Genomic DNA, 22257 nt, shown 5'->3' on the forward strand with positions numbered 1-22257 from the left:
GAGCCTCTTTGTTTTTCTGAATTTTAATGAAGGGCTTTCCAGGCAGGATAAGAGCGGCACTCACGCGCCATGGCCCCATGGCCGAGGAGTGGGCTTAGTTAGCTGCTGCCAGCCTGCATGGGCCCGATCCAAGAGGCACCTAGGAGAGGCGGGCAGGGAGAGGTCGTCCCTGTCCTCAGAGGAGATGTCTTGGGGAGAAAGAGAAAAACAAAAACAAAAGACGTCTCTGTTTAGAGAAAGGGCTGGGCTCTGCTCCAGACCTTGGCGCATTTTGGAAACAGGCGGTGATGCTGCTTGGGGAGCAATGGAGACAAGCAGCTGGGTATCTGAAAGGTCAGAGGGAGTCCTAGGCTCCCAAAGAGAGTGTTTCTGGGGGAATTTCCGGTGCTGCCAAGCTGGCCCCAGCTAATGAGAGCCAGAAAGGAGGCTCTGCAAACCTGTGTCAGAAGGGAGACAGGCTTTGGGGGTCCCAGGCGTGGGTGAGAAGAGAAGAGAGGGGAGTGCTCTCAGAAGAGCCACCGAACCCTGACGTGAGGGTTGGGTCGCCTTATCACACCCACTTCTGTCTCCTCAGCTCAGCTGCCAGGGGACAGTGCAGTCTCACTAACATAACTGAATGTCCACAGTGAGAAAGGCGTCCCAACGGGCCCTCCCTGGACCCAGCAGGCAGCCGCTCGCAACCTCCCATATGCGTGTCCAGGTGCTTACAGGTAGATGCTCCAGGGAACTGCTGCGGCCTCTGTGGACTAAACTTGCAGGAAGAACGCTGTTCCTTCTCTCCCTGAATCTAGCTTTCCCTCATGCTTTTCTGCGATGGGGAGCGTTCCCTTCAGATTGTTTAAAAGCTGCTTCCTTCACTCTTGACGAATCTTTCCAAAAGGGCACTGGAAAGAAATGGAAGAGATGGCCACAGAAGAAAGCAGTTTATTACAACTGAATCATCCAAGGTGGTCTACTGAAAATAAATATTTTTTATTTAAAAATATTCCATAGAAAAATTCTAAGCTGCTTGCAAGCTTCTTTAGTTTTAGGCTTATTGCATTTTTTCAAGTCCAAAGCGGAGGTTACTCTGTGCAGGGGGAGTGGTCTGTTGTTCCCCAAGGTGTGCTGCTCCTTAGGTGTGTGCAGACCGTCCCACGGGGTCCTCCTTGTCTGTCTGCAGCAGGTCCCACTCAGTGAGGAGCTCTGAAGACACCTCAGTGTACAGATGGTCCCAGTCCCAGCTGATGTCGTCCTGGCAAGAGAGGTACCGCGGGGTAGGACATAGGAGGCCTTTCCCTGCAATCACGGCCCACCTCCCACACCCGCTGGCTGGGGAGGCAGAGTCAGCCTGGGGCCAGCTGGTTAAGGGATGATGCGACCCAGAGAGGGAGGAGCTGCCACTGTACGTACTTCTCGAACTTCGTGTTCTGGCGCGAGGACTTTGGTGAGGAGCTTCAGGTCGATCTCTCCATCCTGGGAATGCAAAACAAAAATAAATAAATGGCTGTGTCCCTCGGCAGCCTTTGGACGACTGTCTCCTGCAAAGTCAGGAGAACCAGGTTGTGTGGTAGAGCTTCCCAAACCCAGACCTGCAGGAATGCCTTAGGAAAGAGTAAAACTGGAGTGGACCACATGGCCACTGAGAGCTGAGGGAACGCCATGACATCCTGCAGGCTGGGTGCTCTTTGGGGGAAGGCCAACACCAGGAGGGCAGGGCGTGACAGCAGCACATCTCTAGGACCAGCGTATCTAGTGACACCAAGTGAGCAGCCATGGAAGCGGGAGCCTGCGCTGGGGCATGCTGGAACGTGTCAGGTCCGGAGATGCTGTAATGTCTGCAGCAAAGGGACTGCTGCCAGGCAGCCTCGGAGACCCAGGGAGGAGCCGCTCATGGCTTTGGAGGCGCTAAAACACCCCCTAAGAGTGTTTCCTGGGCCTGCCCCTCCGTGCAGAAGCCGTTCTACTCACCAGGGTCTGAAAGGCTGCGTACTTCATGAGGTCATTGTCCAGGTCGCGGTAGGTCATCACCCGGTTCACCTGGACGCTGCAGGAAAGAGAGAATGTGAGGGGGAACCACGGGCAGGACCAGTTCCAGGGGTGCTGCTGGGCCACCGTCCGTCCCTACAGCGTCCCTGGCAGCTGGCAAGGACCAAAATGGGAAGAAAATGTCTAATAAAATGGGAACCCTGGGATGGAGGTCATCACCAGAAACGTCTGCATTTGCACTGAGGGCAGCACCCCTAGAGATGGCATTTGGAGTGTATTAATTCACATTTTCCCTGCCTCCCGCCAACCTCACACCTAACTTAACGTACCTGGGAGGGGCTGCCACCTGCAAAACAAAGTCTTCTTCCTGTACTTCTTCCAGATCTGGGATAACAGGGATATCTGCAATGAGAGGCGGCGGCGAACCTGTCAGCCACACGCACGGGGTCCTGCCTGCTTCTCCATGTATTACTTACCACCTCTAATGTGCCAGCCACGGGGCGGTAGGCTGGGATAGAATGGACACCCAGACACAGTCTCCGGCCTCCAGGGGCCCCCGGTCTAGGGCTGTGGTACTGAACCAGAGGTGCACATTCGAATCAAAGGTACAAGTTCAACAATTCTTGAACCCCAGGCTTTATCCCAGAGCCTGCTGGATTAGAACTTCCTGGGTGGGGTGTAGGCGTTTATGTACTTTTTCCCTAAGATTTTTCGGTGATCCTGACGTACACTCCAGATTAGGAGCCATTAGAGTGGATCTCCAAGGGAAAATGTAAAGAACTGAGAGGACCTGGTGAATGAGGCTGGTCCGAGACAGGGGAACCGAGAAAGTGTAGCATTGCCAGTGGGTGTCACTACGGGCGCACCTCCTTGTGACCAAGGTCCACAAGTGCATTAGCTTGTCATAGTCTTTGCAATCGTCACAGTGGTCATGGCCCTGAGCCTGCATCTAAAGGACATCTGACACCTAATGACATGACCTGGCTCCCCAGCAGTACATGTGCGGTCAGGCCCTTCATTTGCCAGGTCTAATATTAAAACAGGACTGATTCTAAAGATGACGCTTCTCTTGCTATCTCTCAGAGGTTTTTCTTCTCTGAACTCTCCATATGAGACAGACATACAGACATATGAGGAGACCCGAAGCCATTTCTTTCATCAATTTAACAAAGACATCCCATCACTCAATTGTGGCAACTGGCTTCAGGGACAAAAATAGTCCACTTCTCGTGGGGACAACCCAACAGCCTACAGAAGCATTTCCTTCTCCAAATGAGTATCACCGAAACGTAGAAGGGTTTTCTTTGTTTTAACCAGTCTGCACAGAGGCGCAGAGTAAAAATAAAGATAGGGCAGGAAAAAAGTGGGCTGAGACAGTCCCGGAATTCCCAAACCAACTGCAAATATTAAAAGGAGGAAAAATCCCAGAGAGGAGAGGAAAGTGAAGAAGGCCTTCATTTCTGCTTCCATGGATTGAATTTAATTTTATTTTTAAAAGAGATGCAGAATTATTCCAAGAACAGCTGGGAAGACCCTTGCCACTTTCAGGCTGTTCAGTATTTAGAATTTGCAATTGCTGTAGTCAGGAGAAGCCTGAATATACGTATGTGTCAGTTCCAAGCCTGGTGTCTTTATTATTGCTTCTGACTGTGGGGTTACAGATGCTGCATCTGGAAAAAGGGAGAGGAAGTATGTGAGGGAGACAGAAAATACGACACAGAGGGGAGAGACAGGTGGAGACAGAGAGCGATTAAAGGGATGAATAAGGTCAAAAATAAAAGACATGGCTGATAGGGGAAATAAAGAAGTCACATACACCACCCCAAAATGATGAACCACATTCACAAGGTCCTCTAGAAAGAAGCTGTTCAGAGCTTAGATTGTATCTCTCTACCTGCTCAAGAATTAGAGATGGGATTCTCTAAGATTCTATTTCTTATGCTAAATAGAAATTTAGCTTTCTTGCTCTCTTTCACTCTGCATGAGTAAAGCAGTCCATGGTGAGAGTTGCTGCTGACAGCGCCATCCTGGAGCCCAAAGTGAGCGGGGCTCCAGGCTTGGGAGGCTGCACAGGCCCTGCAGCCGGGCAGGGAGGAAGCTCGCTGTGCCATGCGCCATCAGCAGTGTGACAGTTTTAGAGTGAGCCAGTTAGCTGCTCCTGGCTCTCCTCGGGTGTGGAGTCCAGCCTGAAATGAATATTCAGAAGTTGGTAAGAAAATGCCCCCCGCTGAGTCTAGGGCTCAGGACAGGGTCTTCCCAAAGTCCCCTTTCCCTCCACAACGCTAGCATTTGGGTCCTGTCAACTCTGCCCAGCGTCTCCCAGCTCTGAGGAACGGCACTGCTGCCCAACGTCCACTCTGACTCCCCACGGGCTTCCCTCTTCGTCCCCATCCCCCTCCTCCAAATGCGCACACAGGACCGTGGGCCCGGCCCATCTGTGACAGATCAGAGGGCAGTTCCGGTCTTGGCAAAGGGGCCTCTCAGAGTGGCACTGGTGGGGCTGGCCACACAGTGGGATTTCTCTCTAATTGGAAGCCTGGTGCCCGACAGAACCCGGTGAACCGCCGGAGTGGGACAGAGCCAGCGATGACAGCCAGGCCAAGGCAAGCTGCAACGTTCCAGGGCAGTGACAGCTTGAGGCATCGCCGCAGTCAGGTCATCCAACTCCCGGCCCCCAGTGGAACAGGTGGCCGTGGAGCAGGTTTTGGGCAAACTTCAAAGAACTTCACAATTTCACAGTTTCTGATTTATAATCACAGACAAGTACTTGCTCATGTGCACATAATACGTTCTTGGGAATTTTTGTTCTCTTCCTCTCCTTCCTTCCCTTCCCCTCTGCCCGCCCCACACACATACATGAACAAACCTAGAAAAAGAAAATGGACTTGAGAAATCCATTTCTTTACTAAATGACCTACATAGGAGGATTCAGCCCCGCCTGCAATCAGCATGGCTACTTGACCAGTGACCCAGTCTGGTCAGGGTGTCAAGTTTAACATTCAAAAGCACACAATTTTAATAGAGACAATAGGAGGAATACAGCAGTTCGCTCTAGTGCTGTTGAAAAGCTACTGCTATTTTCAAAACTTTAATAATTATATTAACTTTATTCTCATTTTCTTCTATGAGGCTAATAAGAAAAAGAACAGAAACAGTGAGTTAGCTAAGTACATGGGTGGACTCCTGTCCAGTGGTTAGCAGCACAGCTCAGAGGCAGTGCGGCCTGATTTGAATCCTGGCTCCCCCAGTGACTAGCTATGACACTTTATCTTTTCTGGGCCTCAGGTGAATATAATTATGTTCACCACATACGGTTGTTGAAGGTATTAAATGCAATAATCTTTATAAAATACTAAGTGCTATGCTCAGTACATAATAAACATTCTACAACTATTCGTATTCATTTAACGGATATAATATTGAGCACGGAGAGAAACCATAGGGCTCTTCCTTCATTTTCTCATTACTTCTGCCCATTTTCCAGATGAGGACACTGAGGCTCCCATGAGGCGAGACCATTAATGACAGACAGAGCCAGGCCTCCAACTGCAGTCGGCTTGCACACCCCAAGCTCGCCCACACCCCACCCACACTTTCCTTGCAAAGGTACAGGGCCCTCAGAGATGCCTCCTACAGGAGGGGTGAGACAACTGCCTACAGCTGAACAGCTTTCACTCTGCCTGAGACTCAATGTCCTCTGTTCTTGGGTATTTCTCTTGATTCCAGTAACCATAAACAAGCTAAGTCTTTCTGTCGCCTTATGTCCTGACTCACCACTTCCCGATACAAGGCCAAATGGAGCTGAATAAAAAGAATGCCCCCCCCCACCCATGCCTAGCAAACTAGCCCTACGGAGGAGGAGGTGGCTGGGCGCCCAGAAGAGCCACAGGGGAAGGTGAGGCAATAGGGCTCTGATGCCTCCAGTGCCATGGGAGTGGGTGCCCTCAGCCTTTACCTCAGTTCTGCCGGCAAGTAGCGCCTCCTCATGCAGATCACCATCTCCACAAAGATCGCCATCCCCACGCGGGTCGCCATCCCCACGCAGGTTACCAGCCCCACATAGGTCGCCATCCCCACACAGGTCACCATTCCCCCAGAGGTCACCATGCCCACTTAGGTCATCATACCCATGCAGGTCGCCATGCCCATTTAGGTCGCCATCCCCATGCAGGTCACCATCCCCACGCAGGTCACCATCCCCATGCAGGTCACCGTCCCCACGCAGGTCACCGTCCCCATGCAGATCATCTGCTGCTCTCTTTCCCAGCTCCTATACCTTAAACTAAACAGGTTTTCTTTGGTCTTCGCACTTGTTCCCTGCCTCTTATGTTAGCCATCTCACATGTGCAACCTGCTTGTGTGCCCCACATGTTGCCTGGTTAGCCACACTGCGTGGGCAAACTCCATTTGTTTGCCTGTTCATTTGTTCATTGGTTCATTCATTCATTCATTCATTCACTCAAGGAATACTGATTGAGCACCTACTATGTGAAAGGTACCATGCTAGTGCCAAAGGTACCAAGCAGTGCCAATAACAACAGCAAACAAAACAGACACGGTCCTTGTCTTCACGGAGCACCAGTGCAGTGGGGAATAGTAAACGCAAATAAATTCTAATACATACTGTGATGGAAACTAACTGGATTCTGTGACAGAAAGTAACAGGGAGACCTAACTCTTATTTTTTTAAAGGTAAAAGTAATATCATTTGTGGTAATAAATTCAAATGCTACAGAAAAGTTTAAATTTTCCTTTCTGTATATGAGCCCCTATTGTCTCCCTGGAGGTAGTCGCTATTAACAATTTCTTGTATGTAGCATACTTACTGAAAAGAATTTATGCATGCCACAATACACACGTCCTTTAAAAAATGTTTGCAAATGGGATCACTTTACATACGTCTTGCTCCACAACTTCCTTTTATCCTTCCTCATAACATACGGGCACATCTTACTCTTTAAGTGACCACCTAGTATTCTATTGAACAGGTGCTCCACAATGCACTTCATCCAGCCCGGGGAGAATCTAAATTAGAATCTTGGGGGGTGGGGTGAGGAGTCAGGGAAGCTCCCTGAGTTAGGGACCATGCAGCTGAAAGCTGAAGGATAAACAGGATCCAACCAGGAAGGTTCAAGTGCAAAGGTGCTGAGGTGAGAAGTATCTTGCAACACTGAAGAAATGTAAGGAGGGCGGGTGTGATTGGCCTGTGGGGCCCAGGGAGAGGGGCACGGGGTGAGGCAGGAGAGAGGGTGCCTGGTGCCAGCTGAGAAAGGACCTGCATTAACCAGCCAGGAAACATGGACTGGAAGCCTGTTATAAGCAAGACCCCTTCTGAGGCACATTAGGGGAAACCAAGATGGACTTAGCATGGCAAAGTTGCGGGGGGCGGGGGAGGGGGGGGAGCTATACATAAACAAATAAAAATGAACAGAAAAGGAACATGCACACCCCTTCCTTTGTGAATCACCTTGGGATCCAACAGGCAGAATTCAGAGCTTCCTACCACATCTTTCCATCACTCTTTATTCAAGGCCACAGGGTAGGCCTCGCTGCCTTGCAGTAGGCACAGTACATGAAACTGGCCGTAGGGCTGCCCCCTGGATGGTGAACTAGCTGAGGGCAAAGACCACATCCCAGTCACTTCTGCGTTCCCAGGGACTGGCAAACTAAAGGACAACTGAACAGAACTGAATGAACAGATGCCCCTCAAATCTGAAAGTCACACAAGTAAGAGCCATGCCAATCTTCTCTATATCGTTCCAACTAGAGTATAAATGCTACTGAATCCTAAAATTGCGTAAATAGGGTTCTTTTCACAAGAACAACCAAGCAATCCTCGGCTACTTTCTGGATTTGATAACACCCAAGCAAAGACTTTGTCCCACTTGAGAGCTGCTCCCGCTGGGAAGGGCCTGTGCATATACAAGAAATGATGGGTGCGTTGGGGCAAAGTTACAGAGGAAGTGTCACTCAAATTTGGTCCATGCGTGCTTCCATCTGGAGGCTGAGTCACACTGCTCTTCATCAACCTCCCTGTGTTTCTTTCTTCTTAGATCTCTAGCTTGTCCCATTGTATGTAAAATCTCATTTTTGGGAGCCCCCAGTAAAGGCACAGCAACGGCAGTAAGAACTGAGTTCAAAGAAAAAGATTATTGCCAAATGGGAAACTCATGATGACACCAGAACACTGGTCTGTCAACAGATCTACCCAACAAACTACCAGATGAAACCACAGAAAAAAATGAGAGAAGCTTAAATAAATAAGAGAAATAAATAGTAGGTACATGTGGGAACACCAGCTGGGTCATTTACAACTGGTTTCAAAGGTGTGAGAAGCCGCCATTGCCCCGGAATACATTCATTACGGGTCATACCATCACACAGGGCACTAAAATGCTTACCTGCCCAGTCAAGTCCCAGAGGGTTGCTTTTCAGCCCCTGTGGCCTGACAGGAGAAGCCGCCCGCCTCTCCTAAGAAGCTGGCCCCAGCTCTCTCTGATGCATTTGTGAGAGCCTGCCTTCAAATCCAGTTGTCATTTGCCAGTTTGGGTCCAACTAGGACGGAAAAGTGATTCCTTAGATTGGACTCAGCCTGAAATGAGTATGCCCAGAACATGACATGGAGTCTTCACCTGGAGTGTAAATCTAAGTCCTACAGGAAGGAAAGAACAAAGGCAGCATCCCAACAGGCCCCTGGGCCCCAGAGGGAGCCCTTCCCTCTTCTCTGTGTCCCTTGAGGCTGTGCTCTTTGCTGATTTTCATGGTTGAAAATTTCTGAATGGAATTTCTGGGTCATGTGCAGAAGGGTTTCTAGAGCGCCACCTAAAGACTTTTCTATTCCACCACTTTCTCACCGTGACACCTAGTAGTAAATAATACAAGTGGCTGGCCTGCCTTGTCAGGTTCCTCGGGGTGCTTACTGACAACGTGGTCCCTCTTACTTTACCCACTAACTGAGCTCCCGACGGCAAAGGCCCTGCCTGGTTACACACAATCTCTCCCCAGCCTGCCTTCCCACTCAGCGTCCTGGCCACTGCAGAGCATCCACCAGCTGTTAAGGGCTTACATTCACCATTCATGGCCAAGTTTAATAGCCAATCCACATGAATGGGATCTGGACATGCTGCTTAAGGACACCCCAATAAGAGCGGTCCAGAAAACCCCTAATTCTGTGCCCAAAGTCAACAGGCCTCAGCGGAGTTCATAAGCAGAAGGCAACAACATCCACAGTTTTAGGAGATGGCAACTGGAAACCAGAAATCATTATCATTTTTCTATGCAGCTGCAAAACTTTGTTTTACTGAATGCCGTTACCTTCTGCATCACGTATGGGGAATTTTAAACAGGCAAATGGAAGAAGGTCTGATTGAAGATGAAGTTAAGTGAAAGAAATTGGTCTCATTTAGCACATGACAGGATTCATCTGTGTTCCCAAGTCCACTGAGGTGGCATCATGGGCGTTTCATATTCATGAGCTGCGGCGACACTGTGTCCCCTCATTTACAAAGAGCCGTGTTCAGCAAATTCTGTCCCTGTGGACACTCCGTGCATTTCATGGTCTTGTCAGAGAGACATCAAACGCTCCAGTAACCAAATACCAGAAAATGGCTTTAATTAGTGGATCTCAATCGTATAAATAATTTTTTTTCTAAGTGAAAAAATGGAGAATTTTTTAAAAGGGAGAAGAAAAGGGGAAAGCAGTAGGCAACAGGCTTCAAACACGCAAAGGAACAAGGGAAAGAGATGGTCTCCAAGGAGCTCCCGGCTGAGCCTGGGCCCAGCACCGTTGCTCCCCGACTCTCCCTGCGTCAGGGTTCCAGGGGCAAAAACCTGCCTGCAGGTGCCTGGCAGGTCCGCTTTCTGAAGACTTATCCTTTGTGATTTCATCTGATTCAAGCTGGGTCCGGCCTGTACTTGTTACTGGCAGGGGAGGAGAGGGGCGACAGACATGGAAGAAAACGGTCTGAAAACTGTGATGTCGGCTGGAGAGCCACGCTGCAAAGGCTGAGAAACAGCACTGACCACGAGCAAAGTGCGTGGCCCAAGATGGGGTGGAGTGAGTCTGCTCGGGAGCTGGGTATGAGCAGATCCCCGAAGAGGTATATGACAGAGGCAGAAAGGAAAGATGCCCTGTCCTGAGGTGCCAGCCTGCGGGGGGAGGGGGGTTCCATACATTGAAATGTCTCCGTGCTGCTGCCAGGCCGAATCTCTCCCAACGCCGCTGGGGAAAGAGATGACAGACTTTAGGAAGATCAAAATAGTTGATTGTTCCTCACGGCTCCCAAGCGGTGGCGACTCTCCTGGCTGACGAAGGACTGGAGAGGAAGGTTCGGGTTGACTTGAGTTGCTGAGGCGAGCCACGTCTCAGCACAGTGTGGCGCTGGCTGGTTCATGAGCGGAGAAGGGGCTTTGCAAAGAGTGGCAGCTCAGCTGGTGGTGTATCATGGTGTGGAAGGCCTGATCTCATATTACCCACAGAGGGATGACAGCGCATGTGTGATGGAGCAATGCATGCAACACCCCAGAATGAAATTTCCCCACCACCCTAAGTCCACCAAGCGCTGGGTAAGAATCAGTAATGGCCACGCAAAGGGTCGTCAACCAGGATTGAGCCTCTCAAGCAGCTCAAAGGTAGTGCTCGCGAGAAACAACCCCAGCCCAAGAAGGGTTCTTTCTCTACAGGGAAAGATCCCATTAGGCCAGTGTCACCTGCTGGGGTGACCTCTAGGGAACATCAGTATCACTGGTTACCGACAGTTGAAGGAAACAAAGAACAATGAACAGGAAAGCTCTTCACCACTCTCACAGCTCTCAGAGCTTCATGGTGGTTCCAGCTTTAATCTACTGAGATATGTTAAGGACAAGGAGGGGTAAAGGACTTTAAAAACGACGAGGAATGAAGTGGCTGGAAGGAACAGAAAGTGAGGAACTCTCCACTCTCTTCAATAGGGCCCACGGTGAGTGACACGGTATTAATGTGACAGAAAACACCTTCTCAGAGGCGCCAGTAGGAGCATGTTAGAAACCAGGCATATCTGATTCTATTTCATCCTCTTCATGTTACACTCAGAAAAACAAGACAAACTACGCTGCTTTTATTCTACATCCTTAGTTTTGTATTTTCCTTATATATATTTATTAAAAAAATGCCACTTTGATCGGTGCCACCCGTGACACCCCCACCCACGGAACGCTTCTGAGCGGTTCTCTCCATGCAGGGCCACTGCTGGTGACAGCCAGCTGGTTTTGATCACAGCCATTCCAATCGGATTTTCATAAGATAGATGAGGAGTCTTACTGCTGCTCTCTCTCTTATCAGATGAGAAACAGGGGGGGAGGGGGAGGCCGGGTCCTGAGGGAGCTGCGCCACAATCAAGGGCTGCGTGGTTCTTTCTCTGTCCCTCCGCTGCTGCAATTTTCAAAGGCGTTCGCCTCAGGCACTTTTAAATGATGGTGTCTCAATTCTGTAATCATCTTTCAAGAGCTTTCTCTTAAAGGGTCTTTTAGGTAAACCTAGTCTGTCAACCACACTTATGGACTTAGGAATCACATTCCCAATATGTGTCCTGCATGTGTGTGTGTATAGAGAGGAGTACAACACACACACACACACACACACACACACACACACACACACACACTCTGAACATCTGTGAATTTTTAGAAAGCTGGTAGAACCTAAAGCTAGAAAGGAAGATCCACCATCTGGCCATATCAAGTTCATCTCTTGCTAGGGTGAGAGGGTCCCCTGTACCTGTCCCTTTAGGTCTCTGCTCTACCCAGGTTTTGCTGTCTCAGGTCCTTCTTTAAGAACTAATTTCCACGTGTGCCGTGTCAGAGGAAGACTTCTCCAACTGAGGGCTAAGTGATGTGCTGAGTCCAACCTCAGATGCATAACCATGCCTGCCCCTTCCCATCTCACCTGAGCGGTATCTGGCTGTCAGTCTTCAAACTGAGGAATGTAAACTGAGAACACACACAGTCACCAATCATCCCAGGCCACACCTTGCTGTGGGTTTGGTCACAAAGACTGTTTGAAGCCACTCTACAACTCTGTCCTTTCTCATTGCAGAGAACATTATGGCTCTTTATACAGACTCCATCTTTTGAAACAGACATTGTAGAACACGGAGCCTCTATTTCTTTCTAGTCAAATAAGAACCTCAGTGGTCTAAGACCTCCCTGGGCAGTGGTTCTCATCCATATGGGCCTGTCTGCACTTAGGTCCTCTCACCTCCTCTCACTCCTCATTCATCCACTCCCTTCACAACTGGGTGGAAAAGTATCTGGGCCTCTCCCGGGAAGCAGGACTACTGCTCGCAGTCACATCTAGGACAGTCTCACAAAACTCAGTGGGCTTGTTTCTGTCCTATCCTGATCCTGTCTTCTGTATTCAACCAGGACAGAATCCAAGGAGCTACAGAATCAATACTGTGATCTCTGTAATGAGTTCAGGGTGAGTCAGCTCTCTTTGACTTTTGTCAGTGCTTGATGTTGGATGATTTATTATTAATCACACTCCTCCAAACAGACTATAGCACGACAGATTGCTGTCGGAGCTTTCTCTCTCCGTGTTCCTGGAGGAAGGTTAATGCAACTGGCTTCATTTACAACATGCACGCAAGCGTGCCACAGGAATTTTTTGCATTCTTCTCATTCTACCTCTTCAGATGCAGATATGCAAGACAGCTGTTCACATGAACACAGAAAATGGGAGTCCCAGAGAGGTCACTGTCAACCGTGTTTCCGGCAGAAACATCTGTGATGGTTAAGTTTGAGAAGTCTGGTGTGACCCAGAGATTTTGGCGCACCACGAAGGGCATACAGCACTCTGTCCCAGCTCTGCCAAAGGAGCAGGAGGCCTGGCCAAGACGCTGAACCAGGGTAAGGTCAGGGATGACTGAGTTCTCTCTGGAGGACCCAGCACAGGCACAAGAATTCATTCCCTAAAAGCAATCGCAATGGATTTCATAGAAAAGAAAGCACAACAGGAAAGAGAGGAACGGTCAAACCTGATGATTCTGCTTCATGTCTCAGAGCTTTCAAGACCAAGTCTCCGGCTTTTCTCTACTCAGCCCGGGTAGTGTGGACAAGAGTTCACAGTGAGAGCGTCAGCAGGGCTGAGGACATGACCAGCAGAGAAATCTGAGGATCAGGACAGGAGAGCAAATACGCCACAGGGTGCTTCAACAGTGAGTGGACATGAGCTTCCACAACAAGCAGGGCCGACGCACGAACCTACCACTTTCAACAGCAGGGAGGAAGGCAGTGAGAGCAGAGTGACTAGCTTCTCAGACGCCATGTCTGAATTCCAGCCACTCTGCTTCCTGGAGCAGCAACCTCGGACTGGGTTGTAAGGACCGAAGGCTACGTTTTAAGGAATTCTGCATGCAGGTTGTTAAACATTATTGAAGATTAAGTCATATACCTTTATAATTAGATAAATTATATTAAAAACAAAGGTAATACTCAAAACTCACTTCCTAAATATTACTACATTTTACTTTATCTATGCTCTTGAAATTATTTACATCAAATGTAGGTAGATGGTGGGAATACGATGCACTAGTGTGCTACTGCCCAGCTTTGCCCAACTCGGGGGCCAGTGATGTCACATTGGAAGCTTGCAACCAGCCACAGTGGGAGTATTTACACCACAGAAATTGGCAAACACTACCAATGAGGATTTTTACCCCTGGAGAGCTTGTTTAAATACAGTGGTCCCCCCTTATCCGCAGTGGATGCCTGAAACTGTGGGTAGTACCAAACCCTATATATACTTTTTCCTATAACACATACCTATGAAAAAGTTTAATTTATAAATTAGGCACAGTTAGATTAACAACAAATAATAAAATAGAACAATTATAATAATAAAGTGTAATGAAAGCTATGTGAATGTGGTCTCTCTCTTTGATAACTGATCTGATAACAGAGACAGCTAAGTGACCGATGGGCAGGCCGCATGTACAGTGTGGAGACACTGCACAAAGGGAAGATTCATGTTCTGGGAGGGACAGAGTGGGATGAAGCGAGATTTCAATTATGCTACTCAGAACAGTGTGCAACTTAAAACTTATGAACTGTTTATTTCTGGAATTTTCCATTTAATGTTTTTGGACCATGGTTGACCGCGGGTCACTGAAACCACAGAAAGTGAAACCGTGGATAAGGGGGGATGGCTGTGTTTACTAGCCCATCCCTGCTTATGAGCCATGCGTCTTCTGTGAGTTACTTAACTTCATAAGGCTTCAATTTCTTCCTCTGTAAAAGGGTGACAATCACAGTGTCTCCTCATACAACTGCTGTGCGGATTAACTGAAGTATTACAGGTAAAGCCTGGCTCTTGGCAAGTACTGAAATATCAATTATCGATACCATTTCCTACAAGACTGACTTCTTTTTCAAACTTCTTACCCAATATCCTATCAAGAGAACAAAGCTTAAGAAAGCACAGAGACAAAAAAGAGGACAGCTAATCCTTGGACCAGTGAGCCCCATCCCACCCCACCCCGCCCCGCCCACCTCTGCTCCATTGCTGCTGTGGATGTTTAGCTAAGAGACTCCTGTGCACATTTATGTCAGGGAAGGAAGACAGGCATGGGTTTAGAAAGATCTTAGCATCTAGTCCTAGTGACTTTGAATTTAGAAAAACAAACTGATTTTAAGGAACATTATTTAATTTAAAAAAATCAGTGCTGGTTAAAATGGTTTTAAAATATTAGGGAAGCAAAAGAACTATGTTTAGGGACCACTTAAGAAGTCCCATATGTTGTACTAAGCCTAAGGAAGAGATGCCAACATAATGGAACATTCTTACTCAGCAAGAGAAAGGAATTGAGACATCAGGGTTCCAATTTATCTGTATCTACAGAATTCTTTCCACTTTCCCTTTCTCTGCATTAAAGGTTGTTTAGGCTCAGAATGACTGCTATTTGCAGATATTGGATGAAGGATATAGTAGAAGGATTAAGCAAAGAATAAAAACCCAAAAGAGAGTAAGAAAGCCCAGAGACAGAGATGAATACAAAGAGAAGAGAGAGGGGCGGCTGAGTGATCACCCTCTACAGATAGCATTTTTCTAATTCCACCGACAGTCTAGCATCTCCCCTCTTATCCAGCCTCACTGCTTGCTTGGCCGTGTGCAGCCACTTCTACCTATTTTCCCTGTTGACACGGATAGAAAATTGAGCAATTACCCTTAAACTCGGGGCTCTCAGATCATACAGATTGCTACACTTGCAGAATTAAGTCCCCAAATGCCCCTGGCTAGAAGTGGCTCAACTCAGCTCGTCCTTTAGGAATTAAACACTTTTTGGTTGGCCATTCGGATTTATTATTCCTAAGGTTTTAAGGTATTCGATTCTGGACCTCAGGATGTAAAAGCACAGCCCTCTCCCCAGCAGGGATGAGGCAAGCCCACAAGGCACTGGAGCGGCCAGGGAGAGGGAGTGATGTTCCCTCCACAGCCCTGGTTTACTCCACCACGCGGTGGTTACAGGCAAGGAAGATCTAATTATTTTTTTTTAAGCTCCTGCTTTCAGACTTTCTACTTTCTAAAGCCATATTTGGGGGCTCACACGTTCTTTCTTGACTTGAATTTAGCTCTGAGGTAAACTCTGAAAGTTGAATCCATATCTAATTGTGTTTTCAGAGATTGTCTCATTCTGAATACAGCTCATGTTTTTTAAAGACAAAGACTTTTTCTCCCGTTTGTGTGCTTCTCAATGTTCCTCCTTCAAGTCTCACATTCTATCCAGAGTTCATACTCTGAGAGCTGGATTTTAGAGCTAGAAGAGACCAAACAGGCCTGGAAACGCCTCTGGGGTTAGAGAGGTGATAGGACTTTGCACCTCTTGTCTTCTCTACCAGGGTCCCGCCAACCCCAACTTTTACCCCCCTTTGCTGGCAACTCTACTCGTCCTTCAAGTAGAAGTTTAAAAGTCACTTCTTCAGAGTGGCCTTCCCTCACCACCCAAATCATATCAGGTCTCCACATTATCCTCTCTCATAGAACCCTGCATGCTTCTCTCAGTGGACTCAATCACAATTTGTCCTTATTTAGTTGTGTGACTATCTGTTTAGTTCCTATTTCCCCGACTAGACTGTAAGCTATATAAGGGCAAAGACTAAGAATGTTTTGTTCACCGTCACATCCCCAGTGCCCAGCCCCATGTATCACACCTAGTAGGTATTCAACAAATGGTTGTTAAAGGAATGAGTGAATGAATGAATGGCTTGCCCAAAGTCACTTGTAGAGATTGGGTTCAATCCTATTTCAGATCTCATGTTCTTTTTCTAACACCACACAACCTAACAGGACAGAGGAACTCTAAAAGCCTTCGGGCAAACCAGGAACTTGGTTCCAAGAATGCGAATGATCACGCCACTAAAGCGTGGTTACCTAAACAGGAAAGACCAGTTTGCCATCCTACACTTTGGGGTCCTGAGGTCCTTTGGGGGCTCAGGCTGCCCATCATTCTCAGCTCTCCTCCATAATCATGAACCCCAACTTCCCTGAAGCTCTAGCTGTAATTCCACCTAGAATCAGCAGCACATTAGACGACTGTCAGTCTTCAAACTTCATTACAGGCAGCTTATGTGGGGACACCGAATATCTGTAGTTGAGAATGGGCCAGAGTCTGGGCTTAACTTTGCAGAACCAGCTTCTCTTCTAGTTACTGTGAATTCCGTATTCATTCTCCACGTGGAGACTTTCCTCATGCCAGGCAGCTTGCCTTGGAAGGCTTTCATTCTTCCCTACCTAGCCACATCTTGTCCATCCTTCAGGACCCAGCACAAGTCCTTCCTTCTTCTTGAAGTGCCCTCTGCCTACCAGGATGGCTTCCTCTTCTCAACTCATGGTCCCTAATAATGTAAATCACCAACATAGCAACAACGCTGTCTCTGCCATCCATCATGCTGCTGCCTTAGCTATTTAACTCCTGTAGTGCTTTTTATCCTTTAAGCTTTGTCTCCCCAACAAAGTTCTGTGTCCCTTAGAGCAGAGCCCTACAAGGTCTAATGAAGGATTTGCAAATCACTTCCCAAAGAACTGCTCTAACTTGCAGATATATTTTGTTCTGTTTGTGAAGTGATTTTTCAAAATTCTGTCATTTTTTTGAAATACAAATTTGAAAACTTTTAGGCTATGTCATCTCCTGTCTGGGTTGACCACAGGCCCCACCATTCTTTATTGTCATACACTTCTGCTATTTCATGTGTGTATATTACCTGCCTGGCCCCTAAAGGTACCTGAGCTTGTAGCCTGCTATAGTCTTGTGAACAGTCCCCAGGCAATACATTTGGGTTGACCAACAGATCCCCAAACCGCCTCTAAGTATCGCTCTATCCATTTCTCATTCTAAACACAGACCTTATCTTAAAAGCTCCTTTCTTCTTCTGGGTTTTATTTTTTATTTTTTCCCGGGCTTTTCCCTCACAAGACTGACGTATCCATGGAGGGGAGGAAGTGCTTCTCTTCTCCCCCTGGGCGTCTTCCCCAGGGAAGAGGGAGCAACCTGTACCAAGAGCGAGGCTGGGGAGGCTGAATGCTGGGAGACATACCGAGAGACATGGCTCCTGAGTATTCTATAGAAGAAGAGGGGCGCGGCGGGGAGAAGGGTGGGCATCTCACAAGATCGGAAGCTCCTGGAGGTGCAAGGACTACCTTACCCACCACTACCTCCAGCATCCAGAGCAGTGCTGGCCCCAGGGAGCACTTCCTCAGTAAGGGTGCTGGCGGAAGGCGACCAGCTGCCTGGGGGTGGGTGCGTGGGTGCTGGACCTTAGGTTCTTGTTTCTAGTCCCTGAGATTCATCTTCCCTTTTCAGATTGCTCACTGCTCACCCACCCCTACCAAGTACAAGGAAACTACCAGCCCCTCCCCAGGTGATCATGCTCTTTGCACTGATGACCTCAAAAAACCTCAACATGATGTTATTAAGAGAACCAGTAAGTGCCCTGTCAGGTGCCCAAAGATCTGTTGAATGGCACTGCTGACTGAGAGTCCAGGGGTGACTCAGGCCAATCACTCATGGAGTCTCCCCACCCACTGGTTATTCTAAGTTCAAAAGAGTAGCCTTCACTAGCCAACCAAGTAATTCTCTGAGCAAAGATAATTCCAGAACTGAGTTATATGTAACGTGATTCCTACTGCATAATGGATTCCAAACATTCACATACAGTGAAATGGACTAAGTCAAGTGTGAAGTGTAACATATGAACTAATTTTCCATTAAAGGAATCAGGCCTAACTGCATGGACAACAGATTTATGCCAGGAAGGGGCATCCCTCCTAGAAGGCAAAATCAAGTGCACCTCTGACAAGAAGGGTTTTATGCCTCAAACCCGAAGAGCCAAAATAAAAGGCCAAATCTCAAATTTCACATCCGAGTTTATGAAGGGGAAAAAAATACTAGAGGTAGTCACTGGAACCCAGTAACTTTCTTCTTTCCTTCCTTAATGAAATGGCATTAAGCATCCTGTGAATCACGCTGAGCACTCTACATTACAAACCTGGGAGCTGACATTAACACAGCCTACCTGTGGAAGGAGATGCCAGCAGAGCTGGGGGTCGTACCATCTGTTACAGCCCAGAGGCCATGAGCAAGGACTTGGGTCAAGGTCTGTATTGAAATCCTGCTCTGGGCTGTGCAGCGTTGGTGGTACAGCGGCGACCACAGCTGCCTTCCAAATACTGGTGCTGTCATTTACGAGCTGTGTGACCTTGGGCCTGGTTACCTTTCTCTGCCTCAATCTGCTCATCTTTAAAATGGGGATAATGAATAATCAAAGTGCCCTCTAACAGGTGACTAGATAACCAAAATGTGATATGCCCACACAACGGATTATTGTCAACAAAAACGGACAGGCCAATGATACATACAGCAACCTCAGGGAATCCCCAAATCATTACAAGGAGCGAAAAAAGTCAGAATCATACATATGATCCAATTTATATAAAATTCCAAAAAATGCAAACTGCTCTATCGTGACAAAAAGACATGTCAGTAGTTGCCTGGGGATGGGGCAGAGTAAGGATGGACTGGAAAGTGGCTTGAAAAACTCCTGGGAGCGATGGAAGGAGACCATGAATTTAATAAGCCCTCTCAGAGTTACAAGCATCACAGTTGCCACGCATACTGCTCCCAACCACGGAACAGCCTTGTCTTCCAGGGCCCCGCCTCCCTGAATCCTTTGGCATGTCCTCCCGGATGGTGACCCTGCTGCCCTATGCAACCAAAAGCTGAAGCAGCAGACCGTTTGTGAGGACAGGCAGACCAACAGTGTGGCCGGCAGCCACCAATCACTGGGCTGCCACAGCTGCCAGTTTAGCACAGGCAGAGGACCTCCTAGGTACACATCCGGGAAAACAGGCTTTGGGAACAGAAATGGGAAACCTCATTAAATACGGTCATTGGGAATTACTAGTGGGTGGAGGAGTTTGGCGGCTATGAGTTGTTTAGTGAGTAGAGCTAAGGAGGAATATCTGGCGAAAAGAAAGAAGCTTGTCAATATGAGACAATGGAAAAAGGAAAGAAAAATGCTAAAGAATGATGAGGGTATGCTCAGAAGCTCTTACTCAGTCCGAGAGCACAGGCTGAGTTCCTGACCTCCAGTGACTGCCTTTCTACCTTTAAAGCCCCTTTGGAATGAGATGAGGCAGAAGAGCTTTTGCACACAACTCCCTTCCTCTCCAGTCCTGAGTCCTGGCGTTCAAGATGCTAGTGCAGGGCTGTCAAACCTCGGCGTGCAAAGCACCAATCCAGGGAGCCTATTTAAATTAATGCAGATCTCCGGGCCCCAACTCCAGTTTCTGCTTTGCGGGTGGCCTGGGAATCTGCATTTTAACCACCATCTCAGAATAGTCCACAAATGTCCTATAAAACTCTCCCCCCAATCCTGTGAGGTAGCTAGAACACAGGTAATCATCCAAGTTTCACAGATTTAATTCTCTCCTGCACTCTGTAGTCGCATGCAAAGGTTGGTGAATACAAGGCTGTGGGACTCCACTTTTAGCCGTGAGAGAATAACCGGTACCGGACTTGCCTTCCTGCTGTGAACAATTAGAAAACTGGAGAAAATACAAGATACGACTGCCTGCAGACAGTGAACAAGGTAGCACAGGACTGTGATCCCTGAGACAAGGGAAATGAATAAAGTGAGCCCTGCAGTCCCCCTGGCTTTCTGCCTAGAGGTACTTCCAGGACGCTGGCACAGGGCGGGAGAACCCCTAGTAGAGCATGGAGGTCTTGCTGAGTTGAGGAGAGAGAGGTCAAAGTATAGAAAGCTAAGGTGGCTGGAACCGAAGAAGCAGAGTATGAGAGCGGGAAAGAGCTCTGGAAATCTAGACTAAGCTGTGCACATACAGGGTCACACAGCACAACACCGGGCAAAGAATTACTACCAGCAAGGTGTGAGCCGAGCGATCCCCAGAGCTTATACAGAACTGGAGGAGGCTCACCCCACCCAGGCCACTGGGGGGTCTACGGGGAACAACCAGGCCCTCAACAGAGGTACCTGAGGGTATTATTGCTTAGAGGTGACTCTAGACCTGTGCTAATAAAAGCTTAAGAACAATTCTCAAAATGATCAAGCTGATCAACAGACACGCTCACTGCCTACCAAAACAAATGTATCGGTCTTTAAAGGAAGACAACACGATCCAGACACTCAACCTAGTAACAGTCACAATGGCCCACCCACACCCAATCAAAAACTACTCATCAAGCAGAAAAATATGATTTGTAACCAGAAGAAAATCAGGCTATTGAAACAGACTCAGAAAAGACAGAGATGGGAGAATTAGCAGAAGAGGACTTTCAACAGCTACTGTACAGGTTACTATCAAGCAAAAAGAAAAACATGAACAAAATAAGGAGACAAACAGAAGGTAGATATAGGTATGTCTATTCACACAGAGCTGAATGGAGCTTCTAGAGCTGAAAATACATCTGAAAATGAAACAACAAATTCACTGGATGGGTTTAACAGCAGATTAGACATTATAAAAGAAAAGATCAGTTACACAGCAATAGAAACTATCCAAACTGAAACACAGAGTTTAAAATGGACTGGAAAAAACAAACAAAAAACCAAAAACAGAACCTCAATGCCCTGTGTGGCAATTTCAACTGCTATAACCCACATACCTGTAACTGGAGTCCCAGAAGAGGTGAGAAGGGAGAAAAATATACTTAAAGACATAATGGCCCAAATTCTCTGAATTTGATGAAAACAATAAATCCAGACTCAAGAAATTCAAGTAGGATAAACACAAAGTAAACCACATCAAGGCACATCATAACCAAATTTGCTGACTATTAAAGATAAAAGAAAATAAATCTTAAAAGCAGCCAGGGAAGAAAAAGACACTGCATACAGGGGAACAAAGATAAGAATCACCACCTACGTCTTTATCAAAAACAGTGCAAGCCAGAGGACAATGAAATACCTATTTAAAATGCTAAAAGGTATAAAAAAGTTGTCAGCCTAGAACTCTGTATCGAATGAAAAGTAAAGGCATTTTCAGACAAACAAGGCTAAGAGAATTTGCTGCCACAGGACCTGCTCTACAAAAAAATGTTAAATGGGGGGCCGGCCGAGTGGCACGATGGTTAAGAACTCGCTTGGGATGCCAGAGGGCCCCGGTTCGGATCCCACATATGAGGGCCAGTGACACTGCCCTCTACAGCTAAGATTCTGAACAACAGCTCAACCTGGAGCTGGGCTGCCATGAGTCGCCGGCGACGGCGTAGGCTGCAGTCCCTGTGGCAGTGGGTTGCCATGGGCTACCGTATGTAGCCAGCAGCCAGCGTGAGCGGCCAGCAGCCAGCGTGAGCGGCCAGCAGCCGCAGTGAGCGGCCGTCCAGAAGCCGGCGACTGATCTGCCTCGCGAGAGAAGAGCGCAATGATGGTGCCAACTTGGGCCAGTGAAGCAACATCCTCCACAACTAGATTGAAGAACAAGACGACAGCAACTTGTCTGTTCCCCTTCCCCCAATTCCCCAGCACTGTTCCCATTCCCCCAATAAAAAATCTTTAAAAAAAAAAAATGTTAAATGAAGTTTTTCAGGCACAAGGAAAATGATACCAGATGGAAACAGTTCTACACAAAGGAATAGAACATGGAAATGGTAAATATGTGGCTTTAAAAAGAAAAGAAGGTGGGGCCAGCCTGGTGGCTCAGTTGGTTGGAGTGCAAGATCTGAGCAACAGGGTTGCTGTTTCGATTCCCACATGAGCCAGTGAGCTGCGCCCGAGCTGAGCTGCTGCTGAGCTGCCAGC

General features: G+C 47.8%; 1 protein-coding gene across 1 annotated transcript in view; it reads right to left on the minus strand.

Annotated features, from left to right (window-relative positions):
- Nucleotides 1-908: 908 nt before the first annotated feature.
- IFT43 (intraflagellar transport 43) overlaps nt 909-22257 on the minus strand; it is a 79066-nt gene continuing 57717 nt past the window's right edge. The window contains exons 6-9 of the mRNA XM_019640266.1: nt 2298-2370; nt 1951-2026; nt 1393-1455; nt 909-1234 (exon numbers count right to left, since the gene is read on the minus strand). Coding sequence (XP_019495811.1) covers nt 1115-1234; nt 1393-1455; nt 1951-2026; nt 2298-2370 — 332 coding nt within the window. The 3' untranslated portion in view covers nt 909-1114. The remainder of the gene's footprint in view (nt 1235-1392; nt 1456-1950; nt 2027-2297; nt 2371-22257) is intronic.

The sequence above is a fragment of the Hipposideros armiger genome, unplaced genomic scaffold (assembly GCF_001890085.2).
Source record: "Hipposideros armiger isolate ML-2016 unplaced genomic scaffold, ASM189008v1 scaffold_49, whole genome shotgun sequence".
Lineage (NCBI taxonomy): Eukaryota > Metazoa > Chordata > Mammalia > Chiroptera > Hipposideridae > Hipposideros > Hipposideros armiger.